At 32.2% G+C, this 14,818-nt stretch overlaps 1 protein-coding gene across 1 annotated transcript; it reads left to right on the plus strand.

Annotated features, from left to right (window-relative positions):
* The first annotated feature begins 8,979 nt into the window (after positions 1–8,979).
* Positions 8,980–11,210, plus strand: LOC122603178 (putative protein TPRXL). The gene is made up of 2 exons (XM_043775818.1): positions 8,980–10,470; positions 10,587–11,210. Exon 1 carries the CDS (start codon positions 9,105–9,107, stop codon positions 9,774–9,776), a length of 672 nt encoding a protein of 223 aa, XP_043631753.1. The 5' UTR covers positions 8,980–9,104; the 3' UTR covers positions 9,777–10,470; positions 10,587–11,210.
* Positions 11,211–14,818: the final 3,608 nt, after the last annotated feature.

Genomic DNA, 14,818 nt, shown 5'->3' on the forward strand with positions numbered 1-14,818 from the left:
CTTTTTATTTAACTAAAGTTAAAAAAAAAGGTAAATTGGAATCAATATTTATATGGATTTAATTTTCATCTGTTTCTTCTTTAACTTTTTTATTGATTAAGTTGTGATATTGGTCATACACTTTTTGTTTCTCTTTTTAATTAACTAAAGTTGTAAAAAAAAAAAGGTAAACTGAAATCAATATTTATATGTTGTTAATTCTCATATGTTTCTTATTTAGCTTTCATATTCATTAAATTGTAATATTTGTCATACACTTTTTTTTCACAATTATTATAAGATTTTTATATCTTGAAATTACCCGTCCAATTGACGGGTCTGGGCACTAGTGTTAGAGCTGGCATATCGTGTCCGACACGACACGATAAGACACGAACACGACACGATTTTTAACAGGTTACACGATAAGGGACCTATTAAGAGACCTGTTAAGAGACTTGTTAAAACTTACACGATAAGGGACCTGTTAAGGGACCTGATAACGTATCTTATCGTGTCTTAACGTGTTTTATCGTGTCTTATCGTGTCTTAACGTGTCTTTAACAGGTCTTTAACGTGTCTTTAACATGTCTTTAACGTGTCTTTAACATGTCCATATATATACTACTTGACTTATCGTGTCTTAACAGGTTCGGAACTGTTAAGACACGATAAATATTCGTGTCTTAACAGGTCCGGACCTGTTAAGATACGAAACACGCTAAGGCCAAACACGAAACACGAAAAAACCAGGTCGTGTCGTGTCGTGCTAACAGGCTCGTTGCAGAAATTGTCGGCTCTAACTAGTGTGTGTGTGTATATATATATATTTAATAAAAGCGTTATCTATACTATATTATAAAAAGAATAACCCTTTTTATTTATGAAATGTTGAAATTACTCTACCCAATATAACTATAATGCCCTTACTCTTTTTCTACATCATTATCTTACTTATTCACTAATTTAATTATTTCCACTAATATATCTATTATACACCATTAGTCCTCATTTCTTAAAACAATTACACTAACCACTATATTAACTACCTTTACATCAGTAGCTTACACTATTCGTCGTCACCACCATCAATCGTCGCCGCCACCCGTAACCATCGCATTAGCGTCACCGCCGCCGCATCGTGCGGGCACCGTGCTAGTGATTATTAAATTGCATATAGAAGATTACATTAATAGGTGTTCATTAAGGAATGTATTCATTTTGGAGCATATATGGTGCAAAATCTATGACATTCTTTAATGATTTTTTTTTTTGTTTCACTTATTTTAACTTAATTTCGGTTTTGTAGTTCAAAGTGAATACGAGTCCTTTCAAATTTATTTAACTTTTTTTAAAACAAAAACAAGTTATAGGATTCACTATTAGCTAAAGAATAAGTGTGGGGTGACTCGCATACTTAACAACAAACAATGTGATAACAATATCATTATTTTTTAACATGTCATCTATACCTACTTATAAAAATTATAGCCCTTTTTAATTTTAAAAATGTTGAAAGTTACATTAGACAATATGACAGAAATACTCCTCTTTTTATTTTAATCACCTTATTTATCCATTAATTTAATTATCACCATCAATATACCTGAAACACCTTTAATTAAATAAATTACACCACCAATCCTTAAATTTTTAAAATAACTACACTAAACATAATTATATCAATGAAATTTACATGAACAGCGTACACTACTCGTCGTCACCATCACCACCACATAGTCGTTGTCACCGTCACATTGCGCGGGCACCATGCTAGTAATATATAACTATTAATGTATGTATTATGGGGAAAAAAACATATATTATATTACAATAAATTTAGACTCATGTTAAATATATTAGAAATTTATGAAATTTTAGGATAAATTAAATTGTTAGATATATGTAACATTGTAGCCCAAAAAAAGATTGTGAATTCAATTTTAAAAATATATGAAAAAAGACTTATAAAGTTAAATGTAAAAATATAATTAAAAGGAAAAAATGTATTCTAAAACATTGAAAGCATACATTCTATTTCATCTTTTGTAATATTTATGTGTAGCCGATATTTATTTTATTATTTTTTCAAGTTGTCATCTTTGTTACATCTCAACGCCTTGGAGATGTTTTTCAATTTAACTTGAGATATTATGTACAACATAAAATTGGACATTGTAAATACAAACTAACCGATGATAAAAAAAAAAAAAGTATGATAAATAATAATACATGACCACTATATCCTTAATTCCTTATATAAAACAATCTATTAGTTTGTTGGAAAAAGAATATGAATTCTTAAACTCAAAATTTGAAAACTAATTTTTGAGCAACAATAGTAAGTAACTGCTCAGTGCCGTCTTTCGTGGGTTTTGAACCCCAATACCTCGACGGTGTATGAGGGAGGTTAAGATGTAGGCAGAACTTACCTCTACCTAAGTAGAGAGACTGCTTCCAGTTTTCTACCTAAATGGTAGAAAAGACCCTCCAACCTTTGCATGGGATGAGAATTGAACCCATGACCTCTGTCTCCAGAGGCAAGGATGTTCACCACTGATCCAACCATGCTGCTTATTAATTTATTAATTTTTGAATCAATATTTAAGATTTTTGATCGCATAAAAGATGAAATGAAAATAAATAAAAAACGATATTAGTTAGCGTCAAATAATAAAGCAAAAATTAAAGAATTATTAAGTTACGAACTATAAAATTATGTAAAAATCACGGCCGACTTTTACTAATTATATTTATAATATCTCAAATAAATATTTGATCTTATCACAATAACCAATTTAAAAATTTTAAACATTTAAGAAGATATATATCTATATATATTGAACGACATATTATTCTACTCTTACATTACACGAATGTGTGTGATGGAACTCAAGACTCTCGAAACCCCCTTAATAATTCACTCCTTTTTAGGTTAAAGATCTGTTCAATGAGTTCATTTGAGTCCAAGTTTTAATAGATCACAATCCTAACAGCATAACCAAATGCTAATTAAGTGAAATTGAACATCTTAATCAGTTAAATATGTAGTTAGAGAATTGTATTATAGTATATAAAGACAAAATTATATTTACTCGCATATTATGTGAGACAATAATCTAGTTTTACTAAGGGTATATTGTGTATTAAATAAACTCACGGATAATAATAGTTATATTTATTTTATTAAGGAGTAATATACTATAATTTATCTTTATAATGTGTTTTTAAGGTAAAAAAAAGTTTAACCTTTTACCGATGTAACATCAATTTTATGCATATTATTCTACAAACACTTTTAAGCAATGTTATATCAACTATTTGTAAAACATCATTAGCTGATTAACAACCTAATGAAATGCATTTTTTATTGTTTGATTTCCGACATGTCAAATCTTTTAGAGTAAATTACACTTTTCGTCTCTGAAGTTGACACGTTTTTCACTTTTGATCCCTAAACTTTAAAAATTATAATTTTGACCCTAAAGTTGGCCAATTTTTTCAATAATCGTCCTTTGGCCTTACGGCGTTAAAAATAGCCGTTAACGTACGCACGTGCTATACACGTGAGAGTAGTAATGTCATTTCACCTTACACCGAGGGACGAAAAGTGAAAAAATAGCTATTTGAGAGACGTAAAGTGAAAAAATAGCTACTTGAGGGACGAAAAATGAAAATTATACAAATAAATTTAGTCTTCCATTCTTTCTTTAATGATCATCTTTCCGATCGTCTTTTCCGACTAGACGTTTATTTCCCCTTTACCCCCAAGCCTCTCCAATCACCACCACCTAATAACCACCAACAACAGTCGCCGCTACCAGACCAACACCAGCCACCACCGTCTATAACCACCACGAGCCACTGCCACCCACCGTCACCTCCGGCCACCGCCGCCTATAATTACCAACAGCCACCGCCACTACAATCAACAATAGCCACCACCGCCTACAATCACCACCAGCCACAGCTGCCTACAACTACCGTACCAAACACCGCCGTCTACATTCACCACCAACTAACCGCCGCCGACTGGAATCATCACCAACCACCGCCGCCACCTAGAATCACCACCATCCACCGTCGCCCTTTCAATTAAAATCAAAATTTAGAAAAGAAAAAAAAAAGATGATTGACATGTTTGAACTATAATTTGTTTGACTGGTTATGTTTTGAATGTCATGAATTTGAGTAAATGATTTTGTTTGTGATTTAGATTTGGATTCAAAGTCGAATTTTTATTAGGTATCATCGAAAAATAAATGTCTAGTCGAAAAATTCCATCGGTAAAAATGATCGAAAAAGAAAGAATGGAAGAATAAATTTATTTGTATGATTTTCATTTTTCGTCCCTCAAGTAGCTATTTTTTCACTTTTCGTCCCTCAAGTAGCTATTTTTTTACTTTTCATCCCTCGGTGCAAGGTGAAATGACATTAGTGCCCTCAAGTGTCTAGCACGTGCGTACGTTAACGGCCATTTTTTAATGCCGTAAGGCCAAAGGACGATTATTGAAAAAACTGGCCAACTTTAAGGTCAAAATTGTACTTTTTAAAGTTTAAGAATCAAAAGTGAAAAACGTGACAACTTCAGGGACGAAAAATGTAATTTACTCAATCTTTTATTTGGAATATGTTTTCACAAAAGACATAGTAAAATAATCAAGAGGAGTTTGGTTTCAAACTTGAAAACACAAGTTTGGGTTTTGAGTGGAAATAATAATATTTTCGTACTTGTCAACATTGCATCAATATTGATGGGTTTGAGAATGTCCAATTTGAATGGTTTATAACCAAATTTTAAATCTCAGAGTTCAAAGACTCGAAGATGCTAAAGCTAAGACTTACGAGGCTCGCCTTATTAATCCTTTCATATCTCCACATGTTAATGAAAATGAAAGGTAAGTCTCCAATTCTTCCATTAGAAAAGATATATTCGTATACCCGTACAAGATATCTTTAGCTATGAGCTTATTTTTAAGTTGTAAGCAACAGCTTTTCCTTCTTGATAATTTATGCAATTTTGTGAGTGGAACAGAAGTAAGCCATTGTGTCAAAAACACGAAAGGGTAGATCATTGATAATGCACTTCGAGAACAATGAGGTTGCTTTGGTTTTGTTTCTTTTAAATCATTTATTAGTTTACCGACTAAAGTACACACTACAAAAAAAACCATTTATTGTATAAATTTTATATCATTGTATATGTTTATAAAAAAAAATATTGTTGAGAATATTAATTTTCTTTAATAATGTTTGTTAAAGTAAAGTAGTTTAGAATCTTTATTGGTCTTCGAAATTGGACCCATATACCTAATGTCTATCATTACAACGAATCACACGAAAATTGAAAATTGGAAACTTATAATGGATTTTTTCTATATATATATTTTTTTTTCTCGAAAAGCAACAAATGTATCAAATAAACCAATAAATTATTCTATCTATATTTTTCTCAAAAACTAACAAATATATGAAAATTTTCTTGAAAAATATATGCTCTAATTTATTTAAATTGATGTTGTTACATTGACTGCATTTTATAAAATACACATTTAAAAAAAATAAAATAAATTATTCTCGAATATTTTTGTTTAGTTGTGACTGATTAATTATGTCATGTTGTCTCATTTGCTTTGTATATCTATAAAGCACAAAATCTGTTCCAATTAATCTTTTATCACTGTTGACTTAACTAAAGATCAATGAGATAATCATTTTAATTGATCACTAGCTAGCATCTCTCAGAAAATTACCGCTCACAAACAGGTACTAATTAAAAACTTGAAGAGGGTTAAAAACCATGGCTTCTTACTCGAACACATATCATCCACGTTCACGTACCACACTACCACGTTATTGACAATCACAATTAATTAATTGTCATGATCGTTGAATCGAAAGGCTCTACATTTCTAGGCCCATCAATGGACAACCGCCTGTTTACTATTCTCCATTCGTTCCTTAAGATCCCTCTGGCCGGGTTTGGTCCAACTATATATCTTAATAGTCGTAAGAAAATATCATACCTTCCACCGTCTCGTCAACTTTATATTTTCATGTTAAAATTTTTTTAAAATAAGATGAAAATATATATATATTTATGTGTGTATATTAAGAAAATCATCGGTGTTGAAATTAACAGGTGATCCAATTTTTTTTTTTCTGTACTACGTCTAATTTATTTATATCCACTAGAGTTCGATCAGGCTTATCGTTCTAGTTCATCCATATTTCAAAGTCAAACATTATGTTCTAACAAATCACTATCATGTGAAACAAATAAACAAGAAAAAACGTTATATGATATATACTAAAATTATATTGGTCAATCACCATTGCTTTGGCATGATATCATGAATTATTGATGCGATAAAAGAAAGTTAAACTCCCATACATATAGCATTTTCTCCATTGACTTGGTTTTATTTAGAGGCACACAGTTTTTTGACCGTTAGTTAGCATGGTGCCAAGGCCATAAAGTTATACGAGTACAAAGTTTAATTTTGGTTGACAATCTTCTCATGTTAAATTAAACGAGTGCAAGTACCCGCGTGTTGCAGCGGTGAGATGGTGGGTGATAGATCATAGAGTGTGCAGGTCATAAAGTGTGATATCCAAATGTCTTAGCCGTACGGGCTCCGCCCTTAGATTTAAAAATTCGTCGAAAGTATATCGAATAACATCTCTAACGAAAGAGCATGAAATTTTAAGAACACCCATATAGTTTTTATAATTCATTGATGTATGGTTTTTGAGATAAAATATTTTGAATGAATTAGAGGAATAAATGATTTATGGAGGAGAGAGAAAAAAATGATTGGTTGAGATTTTAGGAGAGAGAAAAGGTGTTTGGTAATATAAATTGATAGAAGGAGCATTTTGGGGAAGTAAATTTTGAAAGTTAAAATATTAGACATGGACTTTTTACTTTATAATATAGTATAAATATCTGATTTGACTAATGTTTTAAAATTATGATAAATTAAAGTGTATTAAATCGTAGCCTCATAGGTAAATTTTGTATTTATCATATAATGTGTTGCCTAAAATAGAATTTAAAAGTTCTCCGTCCTTAATATGTTAGACTATGAGGAGTGAGTCTCCTTTGAGACTCCCCAACATGGGAACGACTTCCGCCATGTGGCGGTGTCCCTTCCAAGAAGATCCTTTTCCTTAAGGTGAGACACCTCTTTGGGGCTACCTTGGGTCAATTTTTTATTTTTTACAACTTTTATAAAATAAAACTTATAAAAACACAATTATATATAAAAAACAATTTTATTAAGTTTTCCATAAATCACACAACATAAACACAACTAAACAATTATTCCAAACATCACACAATACAACTAAACAACTAAATTATTAATTGTTTCAAAACTTCGGATTGCTTCGTACCAATTCCCACTCCTCCACGTGGTGAAAACTGTTTCGAGATACCGCATTGTACTCGGCCAAAGTCCTTGCAACCATTGCACCGTGTTCATCGTCGTGAACTTGTGACCTTCATTTACACGGTTGAACATCATATCGAATACGTGAATGTTTGTGCGCATGCGGTGCCATTTAGCGGTCATCGCATCTGAATCTCGATATGTTGATGGTTGGTTTTCATAAGCGAGGATATTTGGGAAAAAACAAACATATTGGGCGATCAATATTCATCGTCATTAAAAAATTTTGGCGGGCGGTGTAGTAGGCGGCGACGGGGGAGGAAGGGCGGCTCCGATCAGTCTTATCTTCAATATGTAATTGAGTTCTATTTTTAAACACGACTCTTGCTTTTACCCTTTTGTATTTGTATTGGGTTTATCCAAAGTGAAACAATAAACATACATAAGGGTGCTTGTGACTTATATGAGAATAAACTACCATTTGTCTTGTTTCTTTAGTTTTGAGTTGTATTAATAATGTATCGATTTCATTAAACATTTGGAACTTTGATACGAATTATTTCTTTTTCTTTTATTTAATATCGATGGATATGATATAGACTTGATTTATTCAATGAATATGAATGTGGAACTCATTTTTTGAATTCATGGAGAGGGATGTACGTTCCCTTGTAATAGGCGTTAGACGTAATTGACGTAGTGTTTGACGTAAAGCTTCATTGAACACTGTCATGCTAGATTGCTAGGTGTTGCCACGATTAAATCCAAGCATTGCCTAAGTGCATCAGGGTCAAAGGTATTATACATTTATAAATGCATCTTCGGTGTTTTCATTCTACTAAAAAACAAATAACGTGGTTGTGAATTGTGATGATGTGATGAATTGAATACATTAATATTCACGAGCATGATGTTCTTGTGTTGCAGTGAAAACCATTGACGGAACGTTACATGTTGTGATTAGTGTCTCAAAAGTCTAAGCTTTTGGCATGTATAAAATAGATAAAAGTGATAATGATATACAATAATTACATGTATAAGGACAAATAAGTAAATTCGTATGTTTCAAATTTATAAACTTTTTAACACCACTCAATAATTTTTAATAAGAGTATACATATTGGTATTGTCAATGGAAAATGATCAATCAATTGTCAATATATATTTTTCGTAGTCTATGGTTACCACTTTAGAGTTTTTAAAACATAGTTATGTAGGAAAATATATCTTGATATCCTAAAAATGAAATAAAATTCTTGAAAGTAAAGAAACTGGTCCCAAAGGACCATTTGAAAGTTTCAAATTCATATTACAAATTCCATTCCAAAATGGCCTCTTTTACAAAAATGGATCCCGCCTTGCGGCGTTATGCCGTCCCTTATTTTAGAACCGTCTGATCAACCCCCATCTTCAACAGCTAGAAACCCTAACCTAACCATGGTTAATAGTCTCCATCACTTCAAAATAAAGCTAACCACAACTATAAATTTAGAAATAGTATATATAAAATAATATTAGACCTCAAAAGTTCCACTTAATTACATACCATGCCATTCCCATTCTATTCCTATAAATTAAGCCTCGGACCAGAGCTAGGTTTGCCCAACTGAAGAGCCAAGGGCCCTTCAGTAAAAACACCTTTCCAAATTCCCAGTTTTTCCTTTCCTTTTTTCTCTTTTTCTCTCACATACAAAACAAGCATTGAAGAACTTTCTCTCACTAGAAAAAAAAATGGCCACATCTTCTAGAAAATCAGGTTCATCGTTGACATCGGCGTTTCATCGATCAAGCTCACAGTCCGGCCGATTCGGAAACTACTCAAGTGCTTACGCTGCTGACGTGGCATCTTTGACATCGCCGTTATCATCACCATTCGCATCGTCAACTAGCTCGAGTTTTTATTCATCTCCGTCATCAACACATGTATACAGCCGCGCGTCTTCACCGACGCGTGTCAATCTTCATGGACTAGCTCCCGTGACGTCATCATCGGTGCGGTTTTCGTTATCTAGCAGATCCGGATCTCCAAGCCGGTCGGTTGCATCGATGACTTCACGTGATCAAGTCGTACGGAAACAGAATGCCGGAAATCCGTTGGCGAATTTTCCGAAGAAGAAGACGTGTATGTGTTCGCCTACAACGCATCCAGGATCGTTTCGATGTAGTCTACATAAGAATTATAATTCGAGCCAAGGAGTGGCGTATTCGCCTAACAGATTAAATGCTCGTAGATCTGCGATGACGAATTCTCTAGTTCGAATTGGAACCGTTGAAGGTGGAGATCTGGTGAAACGAGCTTTAGCGGCGTTGATCCGGCCGTCATCGCATCAACAACGGCGGAGATCGGCGTTTGAACCGAGACCTAGCCGGTTATCCGTCATGTCCAAGGCCGATGACTCATGATTTTATTTTATTCTATTTTATTTGAATAAAATAAAATGAAATAAAAAAAAAATCATCTAGTTGAGCGGTTACAGGTTTGGTGATACATTATTTCTCACCTTTTATATTGCAGATCTACAATTTGGCGACATGAACTGATAGCGGTTATATCAATTTGGCGACATGAAATGAAAAAGAAATCTTCGTGAATCCTTGAGTTTTGGAATATAAGGATGAAAGCGTATTCGATTATCGAAACGGAAAACGAAACGGATCTACTTCATTTGTATATAGATGATAGTTTATGCTTTGCAGCCATTTGTGATTGCAAAATTTCAAAGGACTTTTTGGATTCTGACTCGCACTTTCCATTCGACATGAACTTAAAAAACAAACCTTCTAAAACAAAATTCAATTTAACTAATTATAGAATTGAATCTCACTAAACACATCAAATAATTTAAGTGTGTGTGTGTGTGTTTTGTTGATTTGTGTATCTGATTGATCCATCCGTTTTCGCAGCAATTGTTTCCGTTGTCCGTCCCGTGCAGTGCTTCAGATTCCGTGTTGTGTTCCGTTCCGTTAAGTTGATTGCCGTTCAGTTACGTTCCGTTAAGTTGGTAGCCGTTAAGTTACGTTCCGTTAACTTTCACCGTTTACCGTCATTATCGCCGTTGCTATTGAGGTATCATGGTTTATATGCTTTTCTTGGAAGGTAAACAATTTAATATTTTTTTAGTATATAGTATATTCTTTTATTATTTTTTATAATTTTTATTGAATTTTATATGTTTTTAATCGTAATTGATTTTAGTTGGTTTCACGCAACAGGAATGAGGGGAAGTATGGATGCGGTTTAAAGATTTTGACCTTGACTATTTGGAAATGTTGAAAAAAAAAGGAAGAAAATGAAAAATGGATGTCTGTTTACTTTATGATTGGAGAAGTTAAATCAGTTGGGACTTTTTGGACCTTTAACACGTTAAAGACACCTAATACCTAACTGGAAAGATGGCGTGACATTTGTAGACCAGCCTGATTATGGCCCTTTTTATCTATCTATCTATCTATCCATAAATCCATAAAATGAAAATTGGAATTTGTTGAATAAAACTTTTGGAAATACGATCGATTGACAGAAGATAATAATACAGTAATAATTTAAATTATTGTTCATAAAAAGAAAATAAATTAGGACTTCTTTTCTTCGCTTTAAAGAAGGGAAACCAAATGTGAAGTAACTCCAAAAAGTAAAAGGGATGCAATCCAAATGGCAAGACGGACGGACCACAGCTAGTCGATAGAACCCTAGCCATGAAATGAAAGTGACATTCATGGTAAGAGGATGAAAAGACAAATTTCTACATCGGATAAGCTCATTCCTTCTTGAATTGTATTTTCTTTGAACAAAATGCCAAATTATGATTATTGATATCATACTTATCCGTTGCTTCATCTTTAGTATCCTTTAATCTTCCATCCAACCCTGGTTGTTTCGTCTCATCCATTTTTTTTTTTTTTTTTAAGTTAGTTTTGATTCAGACGTGCTGGAGGCAATTTTAACCAACGAATTGTTGGACCTCTAACTTCCTCCTTATGGAAAATACCTTGAGATGAGAAATCCAAGACCCGAACCTAAGACCTTAAGAAAAACTCACCTCTGGGGCCCATATAATGGATTTAGAAGATACCCCTGACTAACCCACCAAATGGAGTTTGGGCCCACACACTAGCTCGTGTCATCCATTCCTAGTCATATTATTTAATTATAATTTATATAGTGTCTTTTTAATTTCATCAATACGTTTTTAATACCACGTAATCATGATATGAATGTCATTCAGTAGAAAGCTTTTAAAAGAAATAAGATTTGGCCGAGCTAGTGTAACTTTAGTCTATGGTTGTTTATCTTCTGTTTTCCTTGTAAACATTTCTATGTACTTTTTCTATTTAGCACCTTGCTAATTCTATTAATAATATCAGTCTAAATGTTCAAAACAAATCAAAGTTTTTGAATTTCAACCTAGCAAATCAATACAATATGCATAAGACTTTATATTCACAACTTGGCTAGCTCACATAGCCACCATCAATTCACTAGCATTCCTATTCTTCCAAACTCAATTTCTTTGAGTTGGCTTAAATTCAAGTTTCACTTAACAAAGTTCAATCTTTCAAATCCATCAATCTCAAATATCTATCATTTTGCTAAAAATCTCATTTTACCACCATCATGTGGCCATTTCATCTTATTGCTCAAAATTATCAAATTCTCATTTTGACCATAATGGTCACTAACAACTCAAACCAATAAGTTCATGCAATACTAAGTTTATATATCAAAATGTAATTAGAGTATGGGGAATTTACTAACCAAATTATCATCCAACCCAAAACCCCCAAATTTGGTGAATACATGAACCCTAATTTCTCAAGAATCAAAACTAGGTTAAATAAATTCTTACCTTGGAGAAGTAATCTACTATAGTGAAATTAAATAACTAAAATCAAGTTCCTTCCTCTTTTCTTTCTTGGTGTGGTTCGACACATACACACACACACACACACACACACACCCAATTCTCCAATTCACTAGTTAACTGAATGTAGTGATTATTATTATTATTGTTGAAGGATTTGATTAATTAGGATAAACACACTTGAAAACAATCAAAATCACACTTCTATTCTTCCTTTCTTCCTCTAGAATTTCGGCCACCACACCAAACCCACCAACCCTAACTTTTCAATTCTTGAATGAAGATTATTTGATGGTGATGATTATTATGATTTCTATTCTTGAATTTGAAGGAATTAAGCTTTGATTTTTGAAGAATTAGGAAGAAAATGCATGAAGAAATGGTGGGGAGCAAAGTGGAAATGTGACTAAGAAAAAAAAGATGGGAGGCTGGCACCCTCCTGTAATGTCACGACCCAAAATAAAAAACAGTGGGTATTTTACCCGCTATCCGTTAAAGTTCCAACTAAATAAACCTCATATCCAAAAATAAAATACTGAAAAATTATTTTAATGTCAAAACTATAAAAAAGGGTTAATTTATTTATCTTAAAATTATTGGGGTGTTAGACATTCTTAGGTTAGTCATCAAATGTTGAAGCCATTCATTAACAATGTGAACATATACACAATGTGTATATCTCAAAGAAAGTTTCCGCTTTTTATGGGCTAAGTCTAACTAAGAGTAAAGTATGTTTAAGAATATGTAATATTATGTTTTTGGACGAACTGATTACCATAACTTTGAAAATTTGACCGATATGTTGATTGTTGAGCATAAAACTAAATAATAAAGAAATAAAAAGTACAAATTTCGCTACCACACTTTTATTTGTTTCATTCAACCTTGTTATATCATGAGTGTGACGGTGTGACCAATTGTGTATTTGTATTAGTGTATGAAAGACGAAGTTTAGCAGTCCCGGGCCAACGTAGTTGGTTTGATGTATTTGTTACTTGGACTAATGGGGCCATCAAATGGTTGTTAACTCTTGAGTGATGTAAAATATTTTTATATCTTACATTGCATCCCACCCACTAGATAATCTGTATTTATTCATCAAAGTTTATTCTTGCCAAATTAAAGTTATAAGCAAATATTTGATTGTTGAACAACGACAAAATGAATCAAAATACATTTCGACTAAACTAGTTGGGTATCCCCCAATGCACGGTAGCCAAACCTAATGGTTCGCAAGATTAATGGAGTTAACAATCTCTAATCTTCTCTGCTATATATAAAAGAGAAACTCAAAATCAACATTAAAGAAGTATTTTTTTTTTAGAATAACATTTAAAAATTTATTAAAAGATGTTAGTAAAAAAATAGCAAGTACATATAAACGATCCAACAAACAAATGAAGAAGAAAAAGGAATATAATAGATTCTAATGATACAAGGCAAACACGTAACATATTGATGGCTACTAAAGTCGGAAAGAAGATCCCAATGCAATGCCAAATGAATGATCTCCCATGCAAGAACCCGAACACCTGTTACATCATACCACAAATGCAAAAAGATTTAACTGGCATCCTTTGTTCGCCTCCGTAAGGCACTATGTAGTAGAACAGTATCCTTTACGCTTCCATAATATCTCCAAATTTTAAAATCGTTAGGAAAATAATCTTTCCAATTATGTAATTGTGCGAGAGAATCCGTAGGTGAATTTTAAAAATAATTCTAGAATCATTGGATTATTTTGATGATATCATAAACATACATCATTTATTTAAATTATGATTTGATGATATAATTATGGAATGTAATTAAATTTTTTATTTTATTAAAGTTCATTACTTAATAATATAATTCTGGAATGGTTATGAATTGATTTGAATTATTATACTATTATGATGTTTGACTATACTAATGAGTATTAAAATTTGGTAACTATGTGTGATTCGTCAAATTTAAATAAAAAAAGAAAAATTTCAGAAAAACAATTCATGTTAATCAACCAAACTCTAACCAACTAATCAAAACATTATATTGTTAGGCATTAACATTTTAGTAAATTTCTATGTTTTTCACGTGTATTATATGTGAAAATAATGTACTCTAGTAATATTCGGAGTAATAAAGAAGTAGTCATAAAGGTAACGAGTTTATAGGAAATTAGTAGTACATATAAGAAAACCGGAATATCATTAAAAAAAACTCACAACATGCTTTACTTTAACCAAAAAAAAAACTAACATGTACCTCAACATTTATGTTGTGTATCATACCAAAAATTCTATCCTCACACTTCTAAAAATACACAACTTGTTTATACCATTAGAAAGAAAAATCAAAAACAACATATTTTAAATCTTCTTAATTTCTAAATCACTTGTCATTTTAGTAGATCAATTTGCAATTATCTTTATGTGGGTCCTTTTACAGCTTTTATCGCTGTCTTTGTCCACCATCAATGGTATACTTTCTGATTTAAAATCCAAACGACCTCATTGTGTGCAAATTGGTTACACACATTCATTCAATAATCGTATCATATTATATAGACGACATACACATAAATACATACACACAATTACTTCA

The sequence above is a fragment of the Erigeron canadensis genome, chromosome 1 (genome assembly GCF_010389155.1).
Source record: "Erigeron canadensis isolate Cc75 chromosome 1, C_canadensis_v1, whole genome shotgun sequence".
NCBI classification, from domain to species: Eukaryota; Viridiplantae; Streptophyta; class Magnoliopsida; order Asterales; family Asteraceae; genus Erigeron; species Erigeron canadensis.

Coding starts and splice junctions, on each gene's coding strand:
- LOC122603178 (XM_043775818.1), top strand. CDS start 9,105: ATGGCCACATCTTCTAGAAAATCAGGTTCATCGTTGACATCGGCGTTT.